The sequence below is a fragment of the Leucopleurus acutus genome (assembly GCF_964270905.1).
Source record: "Leucopleurus acutus genome assembly, chromosome: 8".
Lineage (NCBI taxonomy): Eukaryota > Metazoa > Chordata > Mammalia > Artiodactyla > Delphinidae > Leucopleurus > Leucopleurus acutus.
Window position 1 is genome coordinate 78356512 of NC_139151.1, and position 12909 is coordinate 78369420.

At 37.2% G+C, this 12909-nt stretch overlaps 1 protein-coding gene across 1 annotated transcript in view; it reads left to right on the forward strand.

The window, feature by feature from the left end:
- ANO3 (anoctamin 3) overlaps positions 1-12909 on the forward strand; it is a gene marked incomplete at both ends in the record, with an annotated part of 414423 nt that overhangs the window by 316357 nt on the left and 85157 nt on the right. The window contains 2 exon segments of the mRNA XM_082845360.1: positions 1650-1705; positions 11868-11989. Coding sequence (XP_082701486.1) covers positions 1650-1705; positions 11868-11989 — 178 coding nt within the window.

The window sequence follows — 12909 nt, forward strand, 5'->3', positions numbered from 1 at the left end:
GATATCCGTAAAGCATTATTAAGTGGAAAAAAACAGATTACAAAACTGTAAATTTAATGTGTAATCCCATTTTCTAAACACAAAAAAAAGAAAAAAATCTAGAATTTATATGAAATATTTTAGACATTATCTCTGAGAGGTGAGATTACAGCTAATTTTAAATTTCTAAATGTCTCTGTTGTTTGAATGTTTAGCAGTATGCTACAACATGTCTGATGCAAAAGAAAACAAAGTTTCACCTGGGAAAATTAAGTAAAATTGACAAGTTCACACAGGGCAGAGCAGAAAACAACAGGTAACAAATGAGCTGGCCGTTTGTTAGTGTGAAAAATACAACATGGCTGAAGAAATAAAATGCTAGTCATGTTCTAAAATTCCTTCAAATAAAAGAGTTGATAGCCAGTGGAAACTTGTACCAATATGTACGGATTTGCATTCAAATAGATTACCATATTAGTAAAATGAACTATGTTTCAAGTCATCCAAAGAGGAATGTTCAGACTTTGGTTCTCTTCTGATTAATAATTCATTTATTACTGAGCAGTCAAAATAATTAATTCAAAAACTAAATCCTTATAAAAAATTTGACACTTAATCAGAAGTTTTCTAAACAAGAAATAAAGATAGAGAAATCCAGAATGTAAACTACAAATGTGTCTAAATGGTAGCACTATGTGCTTATGTAGACTTTAAAAAATAATATTGACATTTAAATGATTGTAAAGATATCATGCCCTTTGTCAACCATGCAATAAACACAGAAGGGTATAAAAATAAAATTTAAAAATCCCTACATTCAATTTTCACTGTACCAAATTAGTACTGAATATATATACATATACATCTCATAATTAGAAGCATGCAATGTTTACAATTTTTAATCCTTTTTGAAATTACCATTATGAGTACTTTCTCAAGCCCTTTAGTATGTCTGAAAACATTATTTTAAATAGCTGTACAATATTCTATTGTAAGCATTCATCAAATCACTGTCATTTACCAAGCACTTATATAATTGATTGAACCATAATAATGAAACAATTACCCAATTTTGGATGTACAATTATTTCTAATTCTTTACTAATATAAATAATATTGCAATGAAAATTGCTCTTCATAAGAATTTTCCAAATATCTAGTCTTCCCAGAACTATATGAGACAGTCCATTTCACTACACTCTCATTGGGATGGAGAGATTTTAAGAAGGGTCACATATCGCTATTTATTCTCTTTGGATCAGTATTAAAGAATTACAGATTTCTCAATACCAATCTCCTTGAGACATTTTGAGCAGTGGGGAATTCCTCTGCCTCCTTGACCAAATTTTGTTTTGAGTAAAAAAGAAAGTTGTTCCAGGCTCATGTGCCCCCAAATAAGTGGGTATTAAAATCCCCACATTTCATGATATGGCAAAGTGTCATGTGTTGGCACCTTGCAAACCCTTTATTAATCTTGTAAGGACACAATTAGACTCTTAGAATCAGTCTCTTTCACAACCTCACTGTCCTCATAGGTGATAAAGCTATGGAAGTCATTTGGGTTATTTTGTTTTTAAATTAATTTATTTTCCCAAGTATTATGTAGGTTGCATCAGAGGGAAGTCTTCAATTAAACTAACTCAAGCACTGTTCTTTTCTTCTTTTTCCAGGTATCTGTAAACTTATAAACAATGGTTCATATATAGCAGCTTTTCCCCCACATGAGGTAATTTTGAAGTACAATTTCCATTTAAAAAAAAAGTTTCTCCTGCTCAATGCTTGATCTCATTTTTTTTTTTCACTTAAGTCTAGTTGCCTTATTCCTTATTTGAGGGTTCATCCAGTGAGTGGCCTTGGACCTTTCTGAGACCCCATGATAATCTGTGGCGGCACACTGGCTCCTGTGCTCCAGAACCCTTCTGCAATTTGCTCTGTACCAGGAATCCCACCCTCAGAGGAAACTCATGGACATTGCTCAGCCACTCTGACCAGACATAGATAGCCCTTTGCTCCAACACAGCTCCATGCATGACTCAGCTTGGGATTTACACAACTTCCAAACAGGGCAGGTTCTGGCCTGTGCCTATTTGGGATACCTAAAAACCTAAGACAAACCGAAACCAAAAATCTACACCCCATTATTTACTTGATTTTCTGCCAGATTATTACCTCTCTTCCAGTTTTAAGTAGGTCATGTTGTGGTAACTCTGCCTGCTGAGTCATGAATGACATGTGAATCAGTTTTAAACTCCACCCCAATACATGCAAATACTATATTCTTTTTTTTTTTAACATCATAATTGCTTTACAATGGTGTGTTAGTTTCTGCTTTATAACAAAGTGAATCAGTTATACATATACATATGTTCCCATATCTCTTCCCTCTTGCATCTCCCTCCCTCCCACCCTCCCTATCCCATCACTCTAGGTGGTCACAAAGCACCAAGCTGATCTCCCTGCGCTATGCGGCTGCTTTCCACTAGCTATCTATTTTACGTTTGGTAGTGTATATATGTCCATGCTACCCTCTCACTTTGTCACAGCTTACCCTTCCCCGTCCCCATATCCTCAAGTACATTCTCTAGTAGGTCTGTGTCTTTATTCCCATCTTACCCCTAGGTTCTTCATGACATTTTTTTTTCTTAGATTCCATATATATGTGTTAGCATATGGTATTTGTCTTTCTCTTTCTGACTTACTTCACTCTGTATGACAGACTCTAGGCCCATCCACCTCACTACAAATAACTCAGTTTCGTTTCTTTTTATGGCTGAGTAATATTCCATTGTATATATGTGCCACATCTTCTTTATCCATTCATCCGATGATGGACACTTAAGTTGTTTCCATCTCCTGGCTATTGTAAATAGAGCTGCAATGAACATTCTGGTACGTGACTCTTTTTGAATTATGGTTTTCTCAGGGTATGTGCCCAGTAGTGGGATTGCTGGGTCATATGGTAGTACTATTTGTAGTTTTTTTAAGGAACCTCCATACTGTTCTCCATAATGACTGTACCAATTCACATTCCCACCAGCAGTGCAAGAGTGTTTCCTTTTCTCCACACCCTCTCCAGCATTTATTGTTTCTAGACTTTTTGATGATGGCCTTTCTGACCGGTGTGAGATGATATCTCATTGTAGTTTTGATTTGCATTTCTCTAATGATTAATGATGTTGAGCATTCTTTCATGTGTTTGTTGGCAATCTGTATAGCTTCTTTGGAGAAATGTCTATTTAGGTCTTCTGCCCATTTTTGGATTGAGTTGTTTGTTTTTTCGTTATTGAGCTGCATGAGCTGCTTGTAAATTTTGGAGATTAATCCTTTGTCAGTTGTTTCATTTGCAAATATTTTCTCCCATTCTGAGGGTTGTCTTTTGGTCTTGTTTATGGTTTCCTTTGCTGTGCAAAAGCTTTGAAGTTTCATTAGGTCCCATTTGTTTATTTTTGTTTTTATTTCCATTTCTCTAGGAGGTGGGTCAAAAAGGATCTTGCTGTGATTTATGTCATAGTGTTCTGCCCATGTTTTCCTCTAAGAGTTTAACAGTTTCTGGCCTTACATTTAGGTCTTTAATCCATTTTGAGTTTATTTTTGTATATGGTGTTAGGGAGTGTTCTAATCTCATACTTTTACATGTACCTGTCCAGTTTTCCAAGCACCACTTATTGAAGAGGCTGTCCTTTCTCCACTGTACATTCCTGCCTCCTTTATCAAAGATAAGGTTACCATATGTGTGTGGGTTTATCTCTGGGCTTTCTATCCTGTTCCATTAATCTATCTTTCTGTTTTTGTGCCAGTACCATACTGTCTTGATTACTGTAGCTTTGTAGTATAGTCTGAAGTCAGGGAGCCTGATTCCTCCAGCTCAGTTTTTCGTTCTTAAGAATGCTTTGGCTATTCGGGGTCTTTTGTGTTTCCATACAAATTGTGAAATTTTTTGTTCTAGTTCTGTGAAAAATGCCAGTGGTGGTTTGATAGGGATTGCATTGAATCTGTAGATTGCTTTGGGTAGTAGAGTCATTTTCACAATGTTGATTCTTCCAATCCAAGAACATGGTATATTTCTCCATCTATTTGTATCTTTAATTTCTTTCATTAGTGTCTTATAATTTTCTGCATACAGGTCTTTTGTCTCCTTAGGTAGGTTTATTCCTAGATGTTTTATTTTTTTTGTTGCAATGGTAAATGGGAGTGTTTTCTTGATTTAACTTTCAGATTTTTCATCATTAGTATATAGGAATGCCAGAGATTTCTGTGCATTAATTTTGTATCCTGCTACTTTACCAAATTCATTGATCAGCTCTAGTAGTTTTCTGGTAGCATCTTTAGGATTCTGTATATATAATATCATGTCATCTGCAAACAGTGACAGCTTTACTTCTTCTTTTCCGAGTTGGGTTCCTTTTATTTCCTGTTCTTCTCTGATTGCTGTGGCTAAAACTTCCAAAACTATGTTGAATAACAGTGGTGAGAGTGGGCAACCTTGTCTTCTTCCTGATCTTAATGGGAATGGTTTCAGTTTTTCACCATTGAGGACAATGTTGGCTGTGGGTTTGTCATATATGGCCTTTATTATGTTGAGGAAAGTTCCCTCTATGCCTACTTTCTGCAGGGCTTTTATCATAAATGGGTGTTGAATTTTGTTGAAAGCTTTTTCTGCATCTATTGAGATCATCATATGGTTTTTCTCCTTCAGTTTGTTAATATGGTGTATCACGTTGATTGATTTGTGTATATTGAAGAATCTTTGCATTCCTGGAATAAATCCCACTTGATCATGGTGTATGATCCTTTTAATGTGCTGTTGGATTCTGTTTGCTAGTATTTTGTTGAGGATTTTTTCATCTATGCTCATCAGTGATATTGGCCTGTAGTTTTCTTTCTTTGTGATGTCCTTGTCTGGTTTTGGTATCAGGGTGATGGTGGCCTCGTAGAAAGAATTTGGGAGTGTTCCTCCCTCTGCTATATATTGGAAGAGTTTGAGAAGCATAGGTATTAGCTCTTCTCTAAATGTTTGATAGAATTCGCCTGTGAAGCCAACTGGTCCTGTGCTTTTGTTTGTTGGAAGATTTTTAATCACAGTTTCAATTTCAGTGCTTGTGATTGGTCTGTTCATATTTTCTATTTCTTCCTGATTCAGTCTTGGCAGGTTTTGCATATCTAAGAATTTGTCCATTTCTTCCAGGTTGTCCATTTTATTGGCATAGAGTTGCTTGTAGTAATCTCTCATGATCATTTGTTTTTCTGCAGTGTCAGTTGTTACTTCTCCTTTTTCATTTCTAATTCTATTGATTTGAGTCTTCTCCCTTTTTTTCTTGGTGAGCCTGGCTAATGGTTTATCAATTTTGTTTATCTTTTCAAAGAATCAGCTTTTAGTTTTATTGATTTTTGCTATGGTTTCCTTCATTTCTTTTTCATTTATTTCTGATCTGATCTTTATGATTTCTTTCCTTCTGTGAACTTTGGGGTTTTTTTGTTCTTCTTTCTCTAATTGCTCTAGGTGCAAGGTTAGGTTGTTTATTCGAGATGTTTCCTGTTTCTTAAGGTAGGATTGTATTGCTATAAACTTCCCTCTTAGAACTGCTTTTGCTGCATCCCATAGGTTTTGGGTCATCGTGTCTCCATTGTCATTTGTTTCTAGGTATTTTTTAATTTCCTTTTTGATTTCTTCAGTGATCACTTCGTTATTAAGTAGTGTATTGTTTAGCCTCCATGTGTTTGTATTTTTTACAGATCTTTTCCTGTAATTGATATCTAGTCTTATAGCGTTGTGGTCGGAAAAGATACTTGATACAATTTCAATTTTCATAAATTTACCAAGGCTTGATTTGTGACCCAAGATATGATCTATCCTGGAGGATGTTCCATGAGCACTTGAGAAGAACGGGTATTCTGTTGTTTTTGGATGGAATGTCCTATAAATATCAATTAAGTCCATTTTGTTTAATGTATCATTTAAAGCTTGTGTTTCCTTATTTATTTTCATTTTGGATGATCTGTCCATGGGTGAAAGTGGGGTGTTAAAGTCCCCTAGTATGATTGTGTTACTGTCGATTTCCCCTTTTACGGCTGTTAGCATTTGCCTTATGTATTGAGGTGCTCCTATGTTGGGTGCATAAATATTTACAATTGTTTTATCTTCTTCTTGGATCGATCCCTTGATCATTATGTAGTGTCCTTCTTTGTCTCTTCTAATAGTCTTTATTTTAAGGTCTATTTTGTCTGATATGAGAATTGCTACTCCAGCTTTCTTTTGGTTTCCATTTGCATGGAATATCTTTTTCCATCCCCTTACTTTCAGTCTGTATGTGTCTCTAGGTCTGAAGTGGGTCTCTTGTAGGCAGCATATATATGAGTCTTGTTTTTGTATCCATTCAGCCAGTCTGTGTCTTTTGGTGGGAGCATTTAATCCATTTACATTTAAGGTAATTATCGATATGTATGTTCCTATTACCATTTTCTTAATTGTTTTGGGTTTGTTATTGTAGGTCTTTTCCTTCTCTTGTGTCTCTTGCCTAGAGAAGTTCCTTTGGCATTTGTTGTAAAGCTGGTTTGGTGGTGCTGAACTCTCTCAGCTTTTGCTTGTCTGTAAAGATTTTAATTTCTCCATGAAATCCGAATGAGATCCTTGCTGGGTAGAGTAATCTTGGTTGTAGGTTTTTCTCCTTCATCACTTTAAATATGTCCTGCCAGTCCCTTCTGGCTTGCAGAGTTTCTGCTGAAAGATCAGCTGGTAACCTTATGAGGATTCCCTTGTGTGTTATTTGTTGTTTTTCCCTTGCTGCTTTTAATATGTTTTCTTTGTATTTAATTTTTGACAGTTTGATCAATATGTGTCTTGGTGTATTTCTCCTTGGATTTATCCTGTATGGGATTCTCTGTGCTTCATGGACTTGATTAACTATTTCCTTTCCCATATTAGGGAAGTTTTCAACTATAATCTCTTCAAATATTTTTTCAGTCCCTTTCTTTTTCTCTTCTTCTTCTGGAACCCCTATAATTCGAATGTTGGTGTGTTTAATGTTGTCCCAGAGGTCTCTGATACTGTCCTCAGTTCTTTTCATTCTTTTTTCTTTATTCTGCTCTGCAGTAGTTATTTCCAGTATTTTCCCTTCCAGGTCACTTATCTGTTCTTCTGCCTCAGTTATTCTGCTATTGATCCCATCTAGAGTACTTTTTTTTTTTTTTTTTTTGCGGTATGCGGGCCTCTCACTGCTGTGACCTCTCCTGTTGCAGAGCACAGACTCCGGACATGCAGGCTCAGCGGCCACGGCTCACGGGCCTAGCTGCTCCACGGCATGTGGGATCTTCCCGGACCGGGGCATGAACCCGTGTCCCCTGCATCGGCAGGTGGACTCTCAACCACCGCGCCACCAGGAAAGCCCCCATCTAGAGTACTTTTAATTTCATTTATTGTGTTGTTCATCATTGCTTGTTTCATCTTTAGTTCTTCTAGGTCCTTTTTAAATGTTTCTTGCATTTTCTCTATTCTATTTCCAAGATTTTGTATCATCTTTACTATCATTATTCTGAATTCTTTTTCAGGTAGACTATCTATTTCCTCTTCATTTGTTAGGTCTGGTGGGTTTTTATCTTGCTCCTTCATCTGCTGTGTGTTTTTCTGTCTTCTCATTTTGCTTATCTTACTGTGTTTGGGGTCTCCTTTTTGCAGGCTGCAGGTTCGTAGTTCCCATTGTTTTTGGTGTCTGTCCCCAGTTTAAAGTTGGTTCAGTGGGTTGTGTAGACTTCCTGGTGGAGGGGACTAGTGCCTGTGTTCTGGTGGATGAGGGTGGATCTTGTCTTTCTGGTGGGCAGGTCCACGTCTGGTGGTGTGTTTTGGGGTGTCTGTGGACTTATTATGATTTTAGGCAGCCTCTCTGCTGATGGGTGGGGTTGTGTTCCTGTCTTGCTAGTTGTTTGGCATAGGGTGTCCAGCACTGTAGCTTGCTGGTTGTTGAGTGAAGCTGGGTGCTGGTGTTGAGATGGAGATCTCTGGGAGATTTTCGCCGTTTGATACTATGTGGAGCTGGGAGGTCTCTTTTGGACCAGTGTCCTGAAGTTGGCTCTCCTACCTCAGAGGCAGAGCCCTGCCTCCTGGCTGTAGCACCAAGAGCTTTTCATCCACATGGCTCAGAATAAAAGGGAGAAAAAGTAGAAAGAAAGAAAGAAAGAAAGATGAGAGAGAGAGAGAGAGGAAGGAAGGAAGGAAGGAAGGAAGGAAGGAAGGAAGGAAGGAAGGAAGGAAGAAGATAAAATAAAATAAAGTAAGATAAAGTTATTAAAACAAAAAATAATTATTAAGAGAAAATTTTTTTTTAGTAAATAAAAAACAAAAAATGGACAGATAGAACCCTAGGACAAATGGTGAAAGCAAAGCTATACAGACAAAATCTCACACAGAAACATGCACATTCACAAAAAGAGGAAAAGGGGAAAAAATCATAAATCTTGCTCTCAAAGTCCACCTCCTCAATTTGGGATGGTTCATTGTCTATTCATGTATTCCACAGATGCAGGGTACATCAAGTTGACTGTGGAGCTTTAATCCGCTGCTTCTGAGGCTGCTGGGAGAGATTTCCCTTTCTCTTCTTTGTTCGCACAGCTTCCGGGGCTCAGCTTTGGATTTGGCCCCGCTTCTGCGTGTAGGTTGCCAGAGGGCGTCTGTTCTTTGCTCAGACAGGACGGGGTTAAAGGATCAGCTGACTCCTATATTCTTTTGAAGGCAGTTATATATTTCAAAATAAGAACAGGGTCTTTAGAGGTTTAATGTGTGTGTCTTCAAAGCCCATCAGTCTTCTTTTTTTAAAGGCTAAGAACTCATAGGACATAACCCTTATACCTGAGGAATTCACAGTCTAGTATAACTCATAAAGATAAAATGTATTGAGCACTTCCTGTCTGGTACTGAGCTAAACGTTTCATATGGACTATCTCATTTAACCTTTGCAACAACCCTTTGAGATAGGCAATAATATTAACTCTGTTTTATAGATAGATAATTGAGGCAGAGAAAGGTTAAGTATTAAAGGCACAGTTTTGAGCCCAGGAAGCCAGACTCCAATGCTTCTATTCATTATGGCATACCTACTTATATTAGGAATAGAAATAATGATAACAGATAATGTGTTAGAGTGTTTCGTGCAACAGGTCCCATGCATGGGTTTTCCCACTCATCTGACAATAACTTTGGAGGGGAGATATTATTATTTTTCCATTGCAGAGATGCAGAAGCAAGGCGCAGAGCAATTAAACACCATGTCAAATACGACCTAGTCAGTAAGTGGTAAACTGTTCAGTGGCAAACCTGAGTCCCTGGGAGAGCTTCTGTAGCACAGGAAGGTTTGTTTTGTTCTCTAAGTAATTTTGTTTACCTAACTAGTCTGTGTTCTGACAGTTTATTTGATAGTTTCTTGTGTGAAATTTGGAAACTATTGGGAATAGGTTGTAAATAATAGTCATTTTCCCATTTATTCTTATAATTTGGTAGAAGTACTAGTATATGGTATACATACACAAAACGACTGGAAAACAATATTGATGAAATACAAGTAACGAAAACAAAGCAGCAAGTCAATAAAATGGACTCGGGAATTTTCTATCAATTTTAAAGACTACTACTTGAAGAAAGAAAAACAAGACTTATTTAGAGGAAAATGGAGTCAGTGGCACTGACTATAATTTGAATAAGGATAATCACAGTTTAGACCTCCTTCTTCCTTAATGCAGGAGTATTATTAATATCCGTCTCACACTTTGCACCCACAGCTGAGATTTATTTTTTACTTACAAAAGAGACAGTAGCTAGAGGGAAGAAAGAGACATGTCCAGTGAAATTTGGCATGACAAAGAAGAAAGAAAGGGAAGAAGAAGAATATATATATGAGAAAGAGTTTGCCTAAAATATTGATGGAATTGATAATCCCATCAATTATGAATAGTGGAGACAGTAGAAAAGTGTGTCAGTTGGAGGAAGGGGCCGATCATGGAGGTGGTGGGGATCACTGAGTGTACATAGTCCTCTGAAAAGGGATGAGAATGCATGGGTGGGCAAGAGTCAGAGCATTATGGTTGATTGAGTTTACTGAGCCAAGTCAGAACAATGAGGTACTACGGATCTAAAGCTTAGCGCCTAAAACCCAGGAAATGCCTATGTCTGACCACTGAGGCTGGGAAGGAAAGTCATGTATTTTAGGATTATCAGGAATACATGAAAGAAACCTGAGATTTTGGTTCACCTTCCCTTACCTTCCCAATCTCAGGGCAGGCTACCTTAACAAGTCAGTCCAGTTTCACAAGCAAACAAACTTTTCTCAAGTGGATGTCTTAGAATCTTGATCTTTACTTTCATCTCCTTAGCTTCCAGTCATTAGGTTTTAAACACTTTGGGCTCCCTTAGGGAAGACTGCTTTTCCACCCTTACCTAATTAATTTATCTATTTTCTTAGAAAGCCAGAGGCAAAGTCCATATGTGTGTCTCATTTCAGCCTTGAGGCACCTACAGACCATGATTCAAGGTGCCATCTTTCTTCGTAGGAACTCGGAGCCCTGGTTGTCTGGAACCATTCAGATGATAGTTTTGCACTGTTCAATGGCCACAATATAGCAAACATCTAAAATTAACTGACATTATTTTTTTTTTATTTTATTTTTTTTTGCGGTACGCGGGCCTCTCACTGTTGTGGCCTCTCCCGTTGCGGAGCACAGGCTCTGGACGCGCAGGCTCAGCAGCCATGGCTCACGGGCCCAGCCACTCCGCGGCATGTGGGATCCTCCCGAACCGGGGCACGAACCCGTGTCCCCTGCATCGGCAGGCGGACTCTCAACCACTGCGCCACCAGGGAAGCCCGACTGACATTATTTTTATACTTCTTATGTGGCTGGCACTTTATAGCTATTCTCCAAACGGGCCCTCACAAGATCCCTCTGTATTGGTATCATTAATACTTATTCTTATCCTCATCATTTAGGTGAGGTAATTGAGGCATAATTCCACTTGTTTTAAATTTTCATCAAACATTTCATAAAAGTAGAATCACATATTAGAGTGAGCAGAGGGACTTTGTAAAATCCTGTGTCCTAAGTTTTGATTCAGAAAATAAAGTCACTATATCTATTATCATTTTTTTTTAAATTATAAAAGCAGAGCAGTTCAGCCTTCAGGGAACACATTCCTCTAAAAGGCATATATATTCTATGTTTCTGAAATTGCAACCCATATGACAGATTTTTGAGGGGGATATAAAGAATTGGAAAAACATGCTTCCATTTTTGGAATATCTAACCGGAAGTAAATTTTACAGATTTCAAAACATGAATAACACTGGAGACAGGCCTCTTATACTTAAAATTTTTTTTATTGAAATATAGTTGGTTTACAATATTATGTCAGTTTCACGTGGACAGCATAGTGATTCTTTGGGGGGGAGTCTATATTTGCTGAATGAACATTGACTCTTTCCCTTAGCTTCTATAAATGAAATAAATATTTTCTGGTACTGGATCACTTCTCAAAGCAGAATAATGCTCAATTTCTGAACTAAAGATTACAACAATTTCTCTCAATGATGATGAAGATATTGTGTTTATTACAAGACCTTGGGTTCCAAACAATGAAACCTAAAGCTTACTTTAAGTGAAAGGGATCTCATTGGTATAAAAAAGGGATTTGAGAAAGAATTTTTAAGGAACTATCAGAGTATTTTCAATGAAATATAGATATATAAATGCATTTACTACATCACTTCAGTGATGGGCTTACGTTTATAATTTCTGAAGCTTTCAGTAAGTTATTAAATTATTCCCTAAGGAAAAAAAGCAAAAACAATTCCTATTAGTTCAAATTTCACTAAAAGAATAAATATCAATTCATCTTATTTTATTTGTTTCAGGGAGCCTACAAGAGTAACCAGCCCATCAAAACCCATGGACCTCAGAATAACAGACATCTATTATATGAGCGCTGGGCACGCTGGGGAATGTGGTACAAGCATCAGCCCCTGGATTTAATCAGGTACTGGACTGATAACGGAAGACATATTATGCTATTTTGTTATCCTTTTCTTATTATTTTATTTACCCACCAAATTATCTGTATTAGTTAGGAGGTGATTAAGAAAAAAGAAGCCACTATACGTCTTTTCAATGAAAGGAACTTAATTTAGGGAATCAGTAGCACAGGGGATGGGAAAGCTGAGAAATCAAAGAGAAATGTGAGGCAACCAGCGATTAACAACAGCAGAAAATTGCTAACAACCCTTAAAGCTGGAGGGAAAATGAGATGAAGTATATTTCAGAGCTTACTACCTGAGCCGTTGGGCAAGAGCTATGCCATCCACGAGTATGACTGCCTGCAGGAAAGTGAAGTGTTGAGAGTCGAGCCACAGAGAATTATGGAGCCATAACAAATTATGGCTGCTCTGGAGACAGCCCTGAGGACAGCTAGGAGAGGAGAAAAGATATGGGCTCTTCCCTTCCTTCCACCTTTGAGACTTCCAGTACCTCCCAGAGTAACTTACCAGCAGCAATTTACAAGTGAATCTATATTATCTACTTTCCCATGAAAACAAATCCAAAGAGGAAAAGGCAGAAAATGGATCTAAGAGCAAAGAGAAAAATGGCCAACATAGCATCTATGCATGTATTTATCCTTCAACAAATACTTAGTGAGTGTCTATTCTATTCCAGGAGGTATATCCTCATAAATAACTGCTCTCAACTTGAATTAGTCTTGAAATAGTGTTATATTCATGATTTATTTTATTTTGATGGAGAATAATTTGTTCTTATTTTAAAAAATCAGGAAATATATATTAAAAAGGACTTAAGTCCCCAGATAACTAGAAATATTTATAAAGTAAAATAAAAAAGAGCATTCATATTATAAGGTTATATATGTTGATATTTTGAGTTGTTTATGAAATATAAATATCA